At 36.6% G+C, this 14,604-nt stretch overlaps 1 protein-coding gene across 1 annotated transcript; it reads right to left on the bottom strand.

Annotated features, from left to right (window-relative positions):
- Window positions 1–1,431: 1,431 nt before the first annotated feature.
- Window positions 1,432–14,553, bottom strand: GOLT1B (golgi transport 1B). The gene is made up of 5 exons (XM_037136629.2): window positions 14,404–14,553; window positions 8,075–8,166; window positions 6,742–6,920; window positions 5,778–5,859; window positions 1,432–3,934 (listed from the first exon to the last, which is right to left on the bottom strand). The coding sequence occupies exons 1-5, from the start codon at window positions 14,426–14,428 to the stop codon at window positions 3,896–3,898; spliced, it is 417 nt and encodes a 138-aa protein (XP_036992524.2). The 5' UTR covers window positions 14,429–14,553; the 3' UTR covers window positions 1,432–3,895.
- Between the last annotated feature and the right edge of the window lie 51 nt (window positions 14,554–14,604).

Below are 14,604 nucleotides of genomic sequence, written 5' to 3'. Positions count from 1 at the left end.
ACAGCTCCTATCTTGGGTAAGGTTACCTGAGCAATATGGCCATTATTGATACTAAAATATCCAGATTACTTCTTTGATGATAGAATAGTGGATTTTGGAATATTATGAATGAAGTCATTGGGTTCAGTCTCCTACTATGGCTTTACTCTGCGCCAGGGCCAGTTTGTGCCACATACACTTGTTTTACAAACAGGTGGAAAAAGTAATTTCCCCGAAAGGGCTACCAGTCCTAGGAGGGGCTTTCAGGGGTGCTGAGAGGGCCTGTTATCCACAGTAAAACTCCCCTTTCATTGGCCAGTATATTTACCACTCTTCTTTTACTTAAGGCCTCAAACCTCAAGAACCTCTTTTTCATAACCAAATAAAGACAAAACAAGTGCAGTGCTCTGTAAGAGGACAAGGACCAGCTCTTTTGGCCTAGTGGGTCAAGAGAGATGAATAAAGGTGACATTGTAATTGTCTTGAGAGGTGGTAAAAGGTGTCTCGCCTCTCAAGGTGTTTGAGAGGTGGAAAAGTGTCTCAATCTATTAAGGATTCAGGGGTATGCTACTTCTGTGTACAACCTCTTACATGGATACAGGTAGCAAAAGGGCAGAGGTTGGATCCTTTCAGCCCCAAGGACAGTTAGAAAGGCATACTGGGTATTTAATAACAGATGTAAGACTTTGTGTTCATCAGACAGTAGTCAAGACTTGCAGTTTAACTGGATTCTACAAACACTTATTGAGTACCTTAAGTGGTAGATTTGGCAAGTTTTTTTTTTTGGCCTTAACAAAATTTATGATCGAAACCTTTCAAGACACTGCAGATGTTAAGTGGTTTTATTTAAGTCACAAATACTTCGATAATATATATTACTTCCATCTTGAGAAAAAGGTATTTAAGCATTGCTCCACTAATTTCTAAATTTACTGCCTACTTTTTTGGTTGACTTTAAGTCCATTTCTAGTTATGATTACATTTATGCAACTTGGAAATGAAAAATATGATGATCTTTTTGTAAAGAAGAAAATTGCATATAAGGCTGATTTAAAAAGGTGAGCTATTGTAGAATGCTAAACTTAATTTTGTTTCCTAATAATATATTTGATCACTTGTTAATTCTCCAAAATTCTTGTTGAAAGCCCAACCCCCAATGTGACAGTTTTGGAGGTGGAACCTTTGGGAGGTGATTAGGTTTAGTTGAGAAAAAAAGAAGGGCCACTTGTGATGGGATTAATGTCCTTCTAAGAGGAAGAGAGAACTGAGGCTTTCTCTCTACCTAGTGAGGACCCAGTGAGAAGGCAAGCAACAGCAAGGGTCCTCGGCAGGACCTGAATATGCTAGCCCCTTGATTTCGGACTTCCTAGCATCCTGGGCTGTCTGTTGTGCAAACCACCCATTCCATGGAATTCTGCTGTGGCACCCAGAGCTAAGACAACCACCAATTAATAGAAAAGTACCCTTTTATTGAGAGATAAGACAAGTATATTTACAATATTAAATTGTTAGATCATATAGTCTGAGTGGGACATTTTTTTAAAGCAGCAGTATTGTAGGAATTACAACTTAGGAGGGGAAAAGAAAAACATTCCAAATAGGTTTCTGTTACAGAAAATACATTTGAACAATGCCAGAAACACTTAAGGCTAAGTAGAATTTGACCTTTTTTCTTCCTTCTTCACAGCAATAATCAAAGTGCTCTTTTTCTTGTCACTGAAACAGAGGGTTAATTTTGGAAAGGAAGAAGCTGTGTTTTAGAAAAACTGAAATAGTGGAGGATTAGGACGCTTCAAAATACAGCCTCCTCAATGGTTCTGAATACAAAACACATAAAGCTGCCTGCAGTCCCACACTCACATTTGAGGTTAACCAGACTCATGTCAAACCAAAAACTGCTCCAGCCTCAACCTTATGAGCAAAAGCTTTACAGGCTTCCGTCTGAGGATGCTTTCTGAAATAAGATTGTTGAAAAGATCTGGTAGAAATCTGTGTCCACAAAGGAGTTAAATAATAACAGATGTTCCTTACATTAAGATACTGTTCTTGCTTTAAAAAAGTAGAATTGTCTAGCCTTTGTAAATAATATGGGCTAGTCAAAAATATGTATAACAAGTCCTATGGGCAACTTGTGTAAGTCAGTCCCCAAAATATGTATGTATTTGACACTCTTCCAAGTGAGGATATTACTTTTCAAAGAACATTAGACACAATACTAGGTCTCTTATTATCCCATGAACTATTGAGGTAGGAGTCTTATTTTGTCAATATCACCTATTTTTCACAGATAATTTCTTAAACCATATGCCAGTACCAATAAGACAGTAATCCACAAGACTGAACCATTAGATAATATACTAAGTCTTTCCTTCTTTAAACAAGCAAGGTTGGGAGTTCTCTGTGCATCAAGAAATTTAAAAGTAACATAGACTGGAATACATTTCGTAATCCTGTCTGTACGTATAAAAACACAAATTTCAACTATGATTTTGTGTCAAAAAACTTTGCAACTGTTAAAAAAAAAGTAAATAGTGAAATCACTTAGTGGTAAAACAGTCCTATGGCTGTTGACATGTGTTACTATATCTACCACAAAGTGGCCACTGTGGAAAAGTACTGAAGAAACAACCAGTTTTTTTACCGCCTGACAAGCAGCAAGAGTAGAAGAGAATGCATTATTTTTTAGTGTCATATTTTTAAGAAACTATAACCAGTTTAATTAGAGTAAAATAACCTCAGCATGTGAACTCAGATATTTTCTCAAGATGAAGAGTGATCATATGAAGCATACATATTCATTTTTATGCTATGAAAAAACTGAAAAAATGGGACACTCAGCTCGCATGAATAGCCCTTAAAAATAGCTGTAAGTTTAATGTCTTAACATGTTACATCTTAAAGTAAACATTACCAATAGTTAGTTATTTTAGTTTGTAAAAAACATAATAAACCACCGCTAATTTTTTTTAAATAGAAGAAAAAAAAAACCTACATCATGACATGGAAAATGAATTTGGTTTGTATCAATTATATCTTAAATAAAAGACTATTCAATAAGACAAGCTATGTAACAGACTACTTCATGGTCAAGAATGATTTTGTTAAATGCCTATATGTAATGAAAGATACAGATGCAGTCTTAGACTCTTAAGAAGGATATTTCCAGAACGTGTTGCTGACCAAAGATGTGCTCACTCAGCTATAATTTAGAAACTAAAAGCTAGTAAAGAATGACCTTTGCATATTCCAACAGAGAATACCTACTTCAGATTTTCAGCTTGCTTAAAAATATTAAGATTCAGAAGAATCACAAAGTTTTATTTTCACCATATGCTTACCAAAAAAAAAAAAAAAAAGCGATTCATACATCAAAACTGGTTTTTCCTTGGTTTTAATACATTAAAATAACATAATCCAATCATGTAACCCAATTTAACTCATGCATCACTTTTGAGGACACATTACCACTGGAAATATTTCTTCAATTGCAGTGGACATTTCTAAAAAGCAAATGCCTATGGGCGGGTGCTCCTGAACCTTCAAAATTAAAAAAGAGTCAGGCACCACAGCTCTCTAAGGATGGTTGTTTTGCACATCGTGGAAAGAGTTTCAATATGCACTGTAACAGATTTCATCTCCTTCGGTTTGCTTGCTGACTCCTTAGGTCAAGAGTTTCAAACCACTGTAACAGACTTCATCTCCTTCTGTTTTCTTGCTGACTTCTTAGATCACCTGATTAAGAAGCCTGGTTTCATTGCTTCTTTGTTAGCTGTTGTTGGTACTTCGTAGATAGACATTTTAAACTTCTGTAAAGAGCATTACAAGCTATTTCATGTAATTTAATTTTGTGCTGAATATTCTTCAAAGGATTTTATAAATAATACAATATTTTAAATGAGTCTTCAGTTCACTGTTGTTATACCATATTGTTGCTTTCTCCAACTTTATCTACAAACTGCAAGGAGAAAAACAGGTAATTAAAAGAAAGCCTTCAGCATCATAAAATATTACATCAACATTTTAAATGTGGATTTAACCCAGCTTTATAAAATTTGTGGAAATTTAAGGTATGGCCGACAATGATTAATCCACTACTACTCACCACCATCTTCTGACACACAAAAGTATATAAAATTTTTTTTCTAAAAGTTGTTTTTGCATGACATGTTCTACATATGAGTTTAAGGATGCAACATGAGAAATGCAACACAATGAATGGAAAAATTGGATAAAATGAAATTAACACTGATAGCTTAACAAAAAATAATAAAATAAAAAGCTGAAATGTCACAGCCATTCATTCATTAATGAACCCAATAAGATATTTCAACTGACCATGACTGTGGATCTCTTCTGGGCCTATGTAGTCTTTGAACAAACAGATTTAACTCCATTAAGTTCAATAATTAACATCAGCTATTGACTAAAAATACTTTAAACGTGTATCTGGACTATAGACAAAGTGACAATGTTATTAAAAATAGGTGCAATGATGCAAGCATAACATCTTTATAATTGCTGAATATAGGTTTTAACACATATTAATGTAAGTGGTTATTTACTTTGGTTACTTCACCCCAAATATAAAGTAATTGGGCTTTCACCAGCATTCCAAATGGAAGATGCAAGCAAATATTGAAACAAAATAATAGTGGAGATACTACAAGTCAAGTAACCAATGTGGTTATAATACCATCAAAATCTAGCCATCTTTCTTTTCTAACTCTTTCATTTCATTATTCACATTTTTTACTTAAGCATTATTATAATGAAGTAATAATAATAGGAAACATAATGGGTATCCATTTATACAAATGTTGAAGAACACTTAAATTAAGGACATGAATAATGATTATAATTCTGTAACTAGAAGTCTCACTAAATTCAAACACCATTCTAAGAACAAACAAAATTGACTACTATCTGAGTTTGGAGATTAATGCCAAAAAAATCAGGATATACTCCTGTAAGTCTAGGTTCCAACATCTTTTCTGTAAATTCCAGATTATGGCAAACAGGTGACTGACACACTGAAACTGAAAGTTGCTCTGAAGGTTCTCATGGATTCATAGGTGACTTGTGGTGAGAAAGCACATTTTCTCTTTAAAAGTAACTTCTAATATGTAGATTGCCTGGGTTGTAAGATTCTGACTCTATAATTGACTTAAGGATAAAACTAAAATCAGGCTTATAGTGGTACCTTCAGTTCTGTGAGAATTTGATAAATGCTATGGACTGTGTATCTCTAGAAACATCTACCAAAGTCTGTAAGTAACTTTAAGCCCACACTGGAGGAACAGATTTGCCAAGACCACTCAAATCATACAGAGAGCTGGGAACAGAATTTCATGATGCAACTTTCAGTATCACATTGCTTCATTTGATTGTCTTATTGCACCTCGTTTGGTGAGACAGTCTAAGAAAGAAAATATTCATAAGAAATAATGATGTCATTTTTACATTATTGCTTCTGAAATTAGCAATCATATAAAAGTTACCTGAAAAGTATGCTGAACTCTCAGAGTGAAAGGTAGCATAGCATATCAATCCGAATTGTATTAAAAAATAGAGAACAGTATTAAAATGAATAGTGTAACAAAATTTCAGGTTTTACAGATTTACCAATGGTTATTTTCTCTGGTATTCATGGTAATTATGTTCTATGTGATGCAACTATTTATAATGTAATAAAAACATCAATTAATCATGTCTCGATCACTCCGATTTCTAAAAGTAAAGAGCATCAAAGATTATTTTGATGGTTTAAAAATTATATTTCAAAATACGAGATTACTTACTGATCTAATTCCAGGTAAATTCAAGAGGGCTCCAAGGACTGGCACTCTTCTAATGAAGCCAATGACCACAGGAAAGAAGCCCCTGGGAGAAGGAAAAAATAGTTCTTTGTACTTGCACATTCTCTATTACTAAAATCAATTGCTAGCCAAGTAAAAAGAAATCTGTTAAAATTTTGAAAATTTTAGAGACTTCAAACTTCATTTAACATTTTTTACCTTTCCCAGGATTTGATTCCTTCCTCAATTATGTTCTTACAACATTTTGCATATGTACCTACAATGGCATTACTACTATATCCTACTAGTATCTTTATGTATTTTTGATATTAGAAATGAGTTCTCTAAGGCAGATTTGGCACTTAATTCATATTTACATCTCCTGTGGGCAATGTGGTATCTGGCAAACAGATAAAGTATTGATATATACATTTTTTGGATAAATTATTAAACCAATCTTAAAGGTATTTTCTTGCATTGCACAGTATTGTTTATTCATTTGGTAACCTGCATTTGTAAAATATTAACTTAGAATCTCTAATAGTGTATAAGGTAAAACATTTTCTAATATGTAGAAGCACTAAAGAAACTGCTATCAAGTAGCCGTAACTAGGAGGTTATCAGGTTCTAGGTTCTACATAGTAAAATGCTGGATTTGTCTACGTAACTATCACTTCTAGTTGATGAAAATAGCAAACAAAGACAGCATCTTTAAAGGCCAATAAAATGAATTTTATTCAATTGGAAATACTTTACAAGGTAATATATACCCTTGCATAGGCAATTATCCACATTTTATAGTTGATTAAAATACCAAAAACTGCAATAAAAGACTCCGTGTAAACAAAAATCCATTTAATAAAAGTATAGTCTTCTTAACCATGCTGATGAAACTATCTAGGTCTTTAAAAATAATTATGTGACATACTATTGTACTGAGAAAGAAAAAATAAAATGACTGCCTTACCTGAACAACAGAAAGAATCCATAAATTTCGAAGATCATGCCTATCAAAGGCCAACCAATAAGGACTACAAATACGCCACCCAGGAAAAATCCTGTGGCTTTCATTTTATGTTTTTGGAAGAAGAATCTGAATGTTCTTTCTAAACCAATTACAAAAGCCAAGCCAGCCACAAATAAAACCTACAGAAGGAAAAAAAAAAGCAACATAGAAAAAGTAGGTAAGCACACTGCATAACTGTGAAAAGTAAGATCAAAGCTAAATATAAAAAAAGGAGCACATCTGGCTTTTAATGTGGGCTATTGGCCAGAGAAAACTACAGCACACACGGAGAAGCAGAACCAAGGAGTGGGCAGGTAGTACCGTGCTATTCTCAATTTCCCTCTATCTTGATTAAATGGAGAAAACGAGAAAGAAGGAAGGATTAGACATGACCAACCAGCATCTGTATCGGCAGTGGTTTTCCCAGGCTTAGCTCCATGGAGACAGCTTAATCAAGCAGATGAATAGCAAGGCAAAAGAGGGAAGCTGACCATAAATGTGCCACCTGAAGGTACTCCCGGTTCTGCAAAACTTCACCCCAGGCTGTAGGAGCTAGGTTGTAGGAGCTTGTATGGACTGGTGAAAACCCTGATATGGCCAAGGTGACAGAAGAAAACATACAAAGCCAGGAAAAGGATTTTAGTTTTACTGATTCCAGAATATATGGTGGCAGCAGTGATAAAATTACAGCCATGTTTTCACAAATATACATATGTTTTGTATGTTTTCATATAGTGGGCAGAAAATGGTGATCTATTAGAAGCTTGTTTTAGTCCCAAGTTTTATTCCCAAATACTTGCCTTTCATTTTAACATTTTTTTAGTGAAAAATATTTCACATAAACATTGATTAAGCCAACGGTTAAGCTTCATATTGATACCAATGCTGTTTATATTATTTATTAAACAGCAATTTTGAACTATTTTGTTATCCTTTTTATTAACCAATTTCCAATTCAAAGTCCAATGGTAATAGCCACTTCAAAGACACTTAACGGGGGCCATCAAGTTGTCTAGTTTTATCTCTTATTTAGAGGCAGCCTTGATTTAATCTACTGTAAATCATAGGTCAAACACTGAACATAGTCATGGAATTAGACAATCTCATTAAGTGTTTACCTTTTGTTTAAACGGAAAGCTAACAGGTTTCATTCCTGATGTAAACAGAGAATGTAATAGAAATCTCTACATGAGTAGTAGTGAATTATTTCCTCTAAATTTAATTGCAGGCAAGATTTCATTTGTAGCTAAAATTTTCCTATGATGTTAGTTAAAATATATATTGAAAAACTCACATTTCCAATAGCCAGTAGTGCTTTGTCAAAAAAGAGAATCATTCCAAAGAACAGGAAAAACACTCCAAATCCTGTTAATCCCATTCCAATTTCTGCAATATAAATTACACGGTTAAGGGTGGAAAACATTAAAGTGACATTAAAATCCCTGTAAACTAAGATGATTTTTCAGTTTTTTTTTTTTGTGTCATTGATATAAGGAAATAGGTCACCCAAACTGTGTTACCATCAGTATTTAGTGAAGTAAAGAGAGCAAAGGGATCTAGACAGTGAGTTTAATAATCTGGGGAGCATGAGCCCGCTTGCTTAGCCAGGAAGCCACAGCTGCACACCCCAGGGGTCCACAGCATTTCTCTGCCAAGGGGATTAACAGTCCTCCCTTCCCTCCTATCAGATGGTTGAAGGGCACAGGGGTGGTGCTGGACCACAGAGGCCTGCCAGTCTAACTGGGGGGTATAAACCTATGAAAATCAGGTGAAAACTTGGGAAGTTGATTGGTCATTTTGAAAAAGCACCTGGTCTGTCCCAAACCAGAGTTCCTGGTTATAATCCCAGCAGAACAAAGAAAATCTCTTTTTCTCACCCTATGACCCACACCCGCATGCTGCACTCGACTGTTCCCTCCATAGCCACGTGGCCCCGCCAGCCGCATGGCCCGTGACTGTGCAGACTCCACACGCAGGCTCCAGGGCGGAGCTTGAATTACCTCAGCGTAGCCATGGACAGCAGCTGAAAACACATGCTAAGCTAGCTGGTTGCTGGACTGGACTGTAGAAGGGAGCAGAAACTCTGGGCAATGGCCTTTATTCTGGCCCCACTGAAGACAAGACTGGACATTGTCCATGGCAAGAGAGATGGAGACGGGACACTGGGAAGTCAGGAGGGGAACCCTCTTAATTTTACACCATCAATAAAGTGTACCATGGAACCCCATCCTCCTCTGCAGGTCTCAGGAAATTCTTTTCCTTGTGACACTGTGAAAACTCCACTTGCACTGATAACAAGTGCAAGTTAACTTTGTAATGACAGTCACTAGGATCTATAACAAATTAAATTAATATCAGCAAATTATCTTGGATTTTGAATTTAAAATATAAACCGAAATTTCTAATTCTTATTTGAGAGAGCATTCCTTACAAATATACCATAACAGAGAAAGATAAATCACGATTCTAAACTTTGGTTTGTATTTTTCCCTTCCAAGAAGCCCTCTGGCATCAGGCATAAATATATGGGTTTACTTTTACTAATTAACTTATCTCCTACCAAATTCTATGACTATTTTTATATGAACGATACTTGCAGTTCCTTCTTTCCTCTCTAAGATTAACTCCCTCTATAACCCATTAGAAAGTGCTACTGTAGGTCAGCACAATATATTTCAGTACAGTGACAACAGGAAATACTTTGAGAATCAGGTAGCAGTCTCCTCAAAAGTTAAGTTTCAAAAGTGAAGTATCACTTTTAACTTCTTGATGGCTTATCATGGATTTATCTTCTATAAATTTACCTGAACTAGAAATCCATTCACATTTTTGAGAGGTGACTAGGGTTAGTCCTAAGTCACCTCTCCAAAGTTTCAAAGAACACTTTTATCTAATATTAATATTACGAGTTTCTGCTCTTTCACTATAAACAAAGAATTTTTTGATTGATTCCTAGATGTCAGCAACTGTTCTAAGTACTGAGTATGTACACAATGGTGGGAGAAGTGTAAGCTTTGAAGTCTGTATATAAAATTAATAACTTTACTGCCTTTACGTTTTCCAAGACTTACCTTTTCTAGTTTAAAGAATGTAACTTTCTAAGGTTACAGTTGTACTTTTCTGTTAATATTACAAAGCACAATCAATCCACCAAGTCACTTCCTTGATCATTTCAGTTTTGTTTTCAGGAAATAGCTACCAATTCACATTTTACCCAGAAGCACCATGTGCATAAAATAATGAATCAGGGCAGAAAACATCATATTTTTGGAAACACAGTTTTAAATGCACTGTTAGTGATTTCTGATCTGTTAATTTTTTTTTTTTTTTGCCTCAGATTCAGAAAGCTAAAATCATGGTCACAGCTACTTAAAATTTTAAGCCATGTAAAATGTTTTGAAGAGTTGAAAATTTATATCATATACCTTTTTCTAATTCCTCTACCTCCTCAATTTATACTTAACTACAGCCTTCCATTCAGCTACCCTTTCCTCCCAAAGTTAGAGTCTAAAATTCAGGTACTTGTCTATAAATACACGGGTAAGTGTATTCCACAGACACCAATTTCCATGAAAATTTGAGGCTTTCATGCTTAAATGCCTTAAAAGAATTTACCAAAATAACTGTTTAGGTGGCAGACATAATTTCCCAGAGGAAAATAACATAAGAGTAAGGAAAATCCCATTAAATAACTGTAGAGTAGTTAGGATTTAACCACTGGCACCTGAGTTAAATGAATATGACTGATTTTTATCTTTTCAAAAATTATACTAATGATTACATAAAAAATTTGGAGGTGTTTGTTCAGAAAGGAAAATATATGGAAATATATCTGTATTGCCATATAATTGAGAACTTACCAGAACTGGCCATTACAAGGTACTTTATATATCTTATATAAAACGTACTCCTCCCCAAAACTACTGCAAGGTGGCGGGTATCATTACATTATTTTAGAGATGCTGCAAACTGATGTTTAGAGGAATTGACGTAAGTTGCCTAAAGCCACACTTCCCTTCCCAAAGAGCATTTGAACTCAGGTCTATTTGAAATCCGAAATCTGTGTGCTTAACCATTTTGCCATACTGCTTCCCACAGGACTTCTGGGTTACATTTGTTTGGTTAAATGCAACTCAGGGTCATTAGAATACACTGAACTTCTGGGGAAAGGGTCTTTAATTGATTCAAGTTTAATATAATTAGTTTAATAATATGTAACTTAGTAGATGTTAATAAAACTATTAGAAATTGAGTATAGTGAAAAAGGACAGTGTCTAAATATGGTTTTGCACTTAATGACATGTTTATACAAATTCCTTTAACAAACTGTGAGGTGAAATGTAACACCAGCCCCACATTTCATACGGGCAACCGGAGACTCAGAGATTTGTAACTTACTCTGGACCACAGAATCTGCAAATATGCGAGTGGTGGTGATGGTGGCCAGGCGTGGGGGTGAGGGAGGACGGGTGTTGGTGGTGTGGAGTCAGGCTGGGATTTCAAATCCAATATACGACTCTGCAGTATGAACAACTATAACGTGGAAACCAAAACATTTCTACTACTTTATCCAGTGTACTCAGGCAGATGTTTGTAACATCTTTTCCAAAACTGGCACTAGCATGATGTTGCCAAGTATTCCCTAATGTGATGGGGTCAGAAGTCTCACACTGGCCTCACTGTGCCTTTTCTCACCTCTGGAATTCCCTTCTTCCCTTTGCCGGTGCATTCAGAAGCCTGCCCTCTCACCACTAGAAATGGACCCAGTGAAATAAATGTATCTTCCTCTTGCGCACTATCAAACCTTCATCCCTCTTGCCCTGGTGTATGTTTAACGAACGATCTGATAAAAGGAATCTAATAAAATAAGTTTATCTAAAGCAAAAAGCTTATTGTAGAAATTTTATAAGAAAAGACATGCTTAATCCAATAGCACTTACTTTAGCATTTTGGTATCTGATCTTAAATATTTTAAAGCAGCACTGTCTTTCTTCATATGCTTTTAAAAAATAGAAGATGTCAGAATAAAGAACTCAAGTGAGTATCAAATGAATTGAACTCAACTGTGTATTGTGGTAGAATTTCAGGCTATGTGATATAATAAAGTAGAGATTTAGAAGCAGCAAGGAACGGTCCACGCTGTTTCACTCAATAAATCTTGTGTTTTTGTGTGTGGGGGGTGCTATTATAGACTTTCTTAAAACAGTCATGAATTGCTATTTATTCTACTGTGATCAGCACTTGGTCACTCTCTCCCAGAATCAGATTCCCTGAATAATCTTGGCAAGTCACCAGAATGATGGCCAATACCTGGAATTAAATACGCAAACACCATTTGAAGTCAAAGCGTTTTTGATTCATTAATCATTTTGTGTTCCAATCCACCGTCCTAATTAAAACATCTGGCAGAAGAGCAGGAAAGAGCATAATACATTTTCCCCATCAATTTAATGAAGAGGGGAGAATGCTTCCCATTCTGCCCATATGCCAGCCCAACTCTCTTGTTCTGGTTTTTGGAAGGATGGAAATGCAGAATTTGTTCCTATACATCTTCAACATCAAAGAATGTACATGCACAGGATAAATAACTCATATTTCCATCTAGGTAACAATTGGAAACTCAGATACACAGGAGTAACAATAATTTACAGCTAGATAGGAAAACTATGCAGAGTTTAAGTACTTCAAGTAATTAGAGTTAAAAATAAATTCTAGCAATTTATGTATACAATTCTGCTAATTTCCTTGGGCAACCTAACTTTAATTTAACAGAGCACTGTGTTTCATAAAAAATAGGCTCCGAATATCTACAATTTTTTAAAAAAATGCTTAATTCTCTAAGATAATTATCTACCTAGTGTTTGAACTACTTTTGCTGTGAAAGAATTTCATCATGCTAAGATAGATCTCAAAGTTTGTACCATATTTTATATGCTAGTAGGGCACAGTAAAAAGAACAAAGGTTTTTATGCCAGCAGAGTTGAGATCAAGTATTGTTTCTGTAACTTTACTTATGACCATACATTGAATTTTTTAAAATATTTTATTTATTTATCTTTAGAGGGGAAGGGAAGGAGAGAGGGAGAGAAATATCAATGTCCGGTTGCTTCTCATGAGTCCCATGCTGGGAACTGGCCCCTGCTAGGAATTGGCCTGCAACCCAGACATGTGCCCTGACTGGGAAATCAAACCACGATCCTTAGGTTCGTAGGCCCGCGCTCAAACCACTGAGCTACACCAGCCAGGGCACACTGAATTTTTTTGAGCCTTTTTTATTTATTAAAGAGATATACTCCTCTCTACCTTACAGGGCTCTTATAAGAATTGAGTGTAATGATTTATGTGAAAGCATACGATAAACTGAAAGAACATGCCATTATACAATTGCCAATTTTTATTATAACAGTTAAAAAAAAAGGACTACACTTAGATTTACTCTGATCAGAGCAGATGAGGCCAAACAACCAAAAAGGGCCAGGGCAGGTGGCCCCGGAAGTGCAGACTCAGTCCAGTCTCAGAAAGGAAGAGCCTGACTGGGGTGGCTGTGTGTGTGTGTGTGTGCACCTCCTTAGAAGCTCTGTGAAGTTCAAGTCAGCCATGACTCAAATCTAAACCTTAAAACTCCACTTAAAAAAACAGCACTTTAATAAAGTCCTATTTTCATTTCAACAGACTGTTTAATTCTCAAAATCTTGAAAAGCCAAGTTAAGTTTACCAGAATAAGTAGTAAAAGGCGTGGCTGAAAAAGCAAAACAAGACAAAAGAATATCTCGACCCTCAAAGGTAAGTAGCACAGGGTTGGGCAGATACCTGAAGATAAATTAAGACTGGTTAAAAAGGAGTCCAAAAGTGGGAATGTTACACTGAACGAAAAGTAAACATAGCAACGCCAACTTTAGAGATAAGATAGGCCGACAGAATTCTGAGGCAGGCAGAAAGAGATGCTAAAATAGTAAAACAGGTCGCAAAGCACAATATAAAATACTAACAAAAGAAACCCTTTAATTAACACAAAGTGACTTTTTACTATTGTAGAGGCATTAACTGATAGAAAAGTGAAGTCATTTCAAGGGATTTTTAGTAGGTTGCCTCCACTGCTGACAAAAGGCACATAGTTAAATATGAGCATATTTTTGTAAAGAGCCTGCAATAGGTGACATTTAAAATACCGCTTCCCAGACAACCAGCCAGTAACTTGTAGGGGACTCCAAGTCAGTCATGTCCACGAAGGTTCTCAAGAGTGGGCCGCTGTCACCACAAATCAAACTTTCTCTGGTAGCGGTCCGCAGGAACAAAGCGCCCGTCTCACTGGGGGTGAGAGAGCCCAGCGACCGGGCGCGAGACACACCCTCGGCGAGAGCACCCCATCCCCAGCTCGGGCGTCTCCCCACACACCACTGACTCTACTCCCAGGCCAGGTCTGCCACTGCACGTCCAGCCCTCACCCCCTCAAGGGAGCCCTCCAGGTTCCCATAGCCCTAGCGATTTCACAGGCCGCCGCCCCCAACGAGGAGCTCCATTCATTGACTTGCCAGCAGGGGTGGGGGGCGGGTGGCAGGGCGAGACCCAGCCCGAGCCAGGGGTGTGCAAGGCTCTAGGCGGGGACCGGGTGCAGGTTCTTACTCTGGGTGTCCGTTAAGGAGATCATGGCTGCAGTGGGGAGGACAGCAACGACGGCACGTCCAGGAACCCAGGATGCGAACCGAAATCAGGAGTAATGAAGCCGGGAAACAGCCCCGGGAAAAGCCGCCACGTCTTCCGGAAACACGCAGACAGTCTTGCCCCAGCTTCAAGACGGCTTTCTATTGGCTAAACCCGCTCCCA

Source organism: Artibeus jamaicensis, unplaced genomic scaffold (genome assembly GCF_021234435.1).
Source record: "Artibeus jamaicensis isolate MK-2021 breed Jamaican fruit bat unplaced genomic scaffold, CSHL_Jam_final contig_233, whole genome shotgun sequence".
Classification (NCBI taxonomy): domain Eukaryota; kingdom Metazoa; phylum Chordata; class Mammalia; order Chiroptera; family Phyllostomidae; genus Artibeus; species Artibeus jamaicensis.
This window is presented reverse-complemented; position numbering and strand designations above follow the sequence as displayed.

Excerpts from the sequence above, each read along its gene's own strand:
- GOLT1B (XM_037136629.2), bottom strand. The coding sequence starts at position 14,428 with ATGATCTCCTTAACGGACACCCAGA. Across the intron at positions 6,921-8,074 it reads CACTACTGGCTATTGGAAAT|GTTTTATTTGTGGCTGGCTT; the intron begins GTGAGTTTTTCA and ends TTCCTTCTGTAG. Across the intron at positions 3,935-5,777 it reads ATTTACCTGGAATTAGATCA|TTTGTAGATAAAGTTGGAGA; the intron begins GTAAGTAATCTC and ends TTCTCCTTGCAG.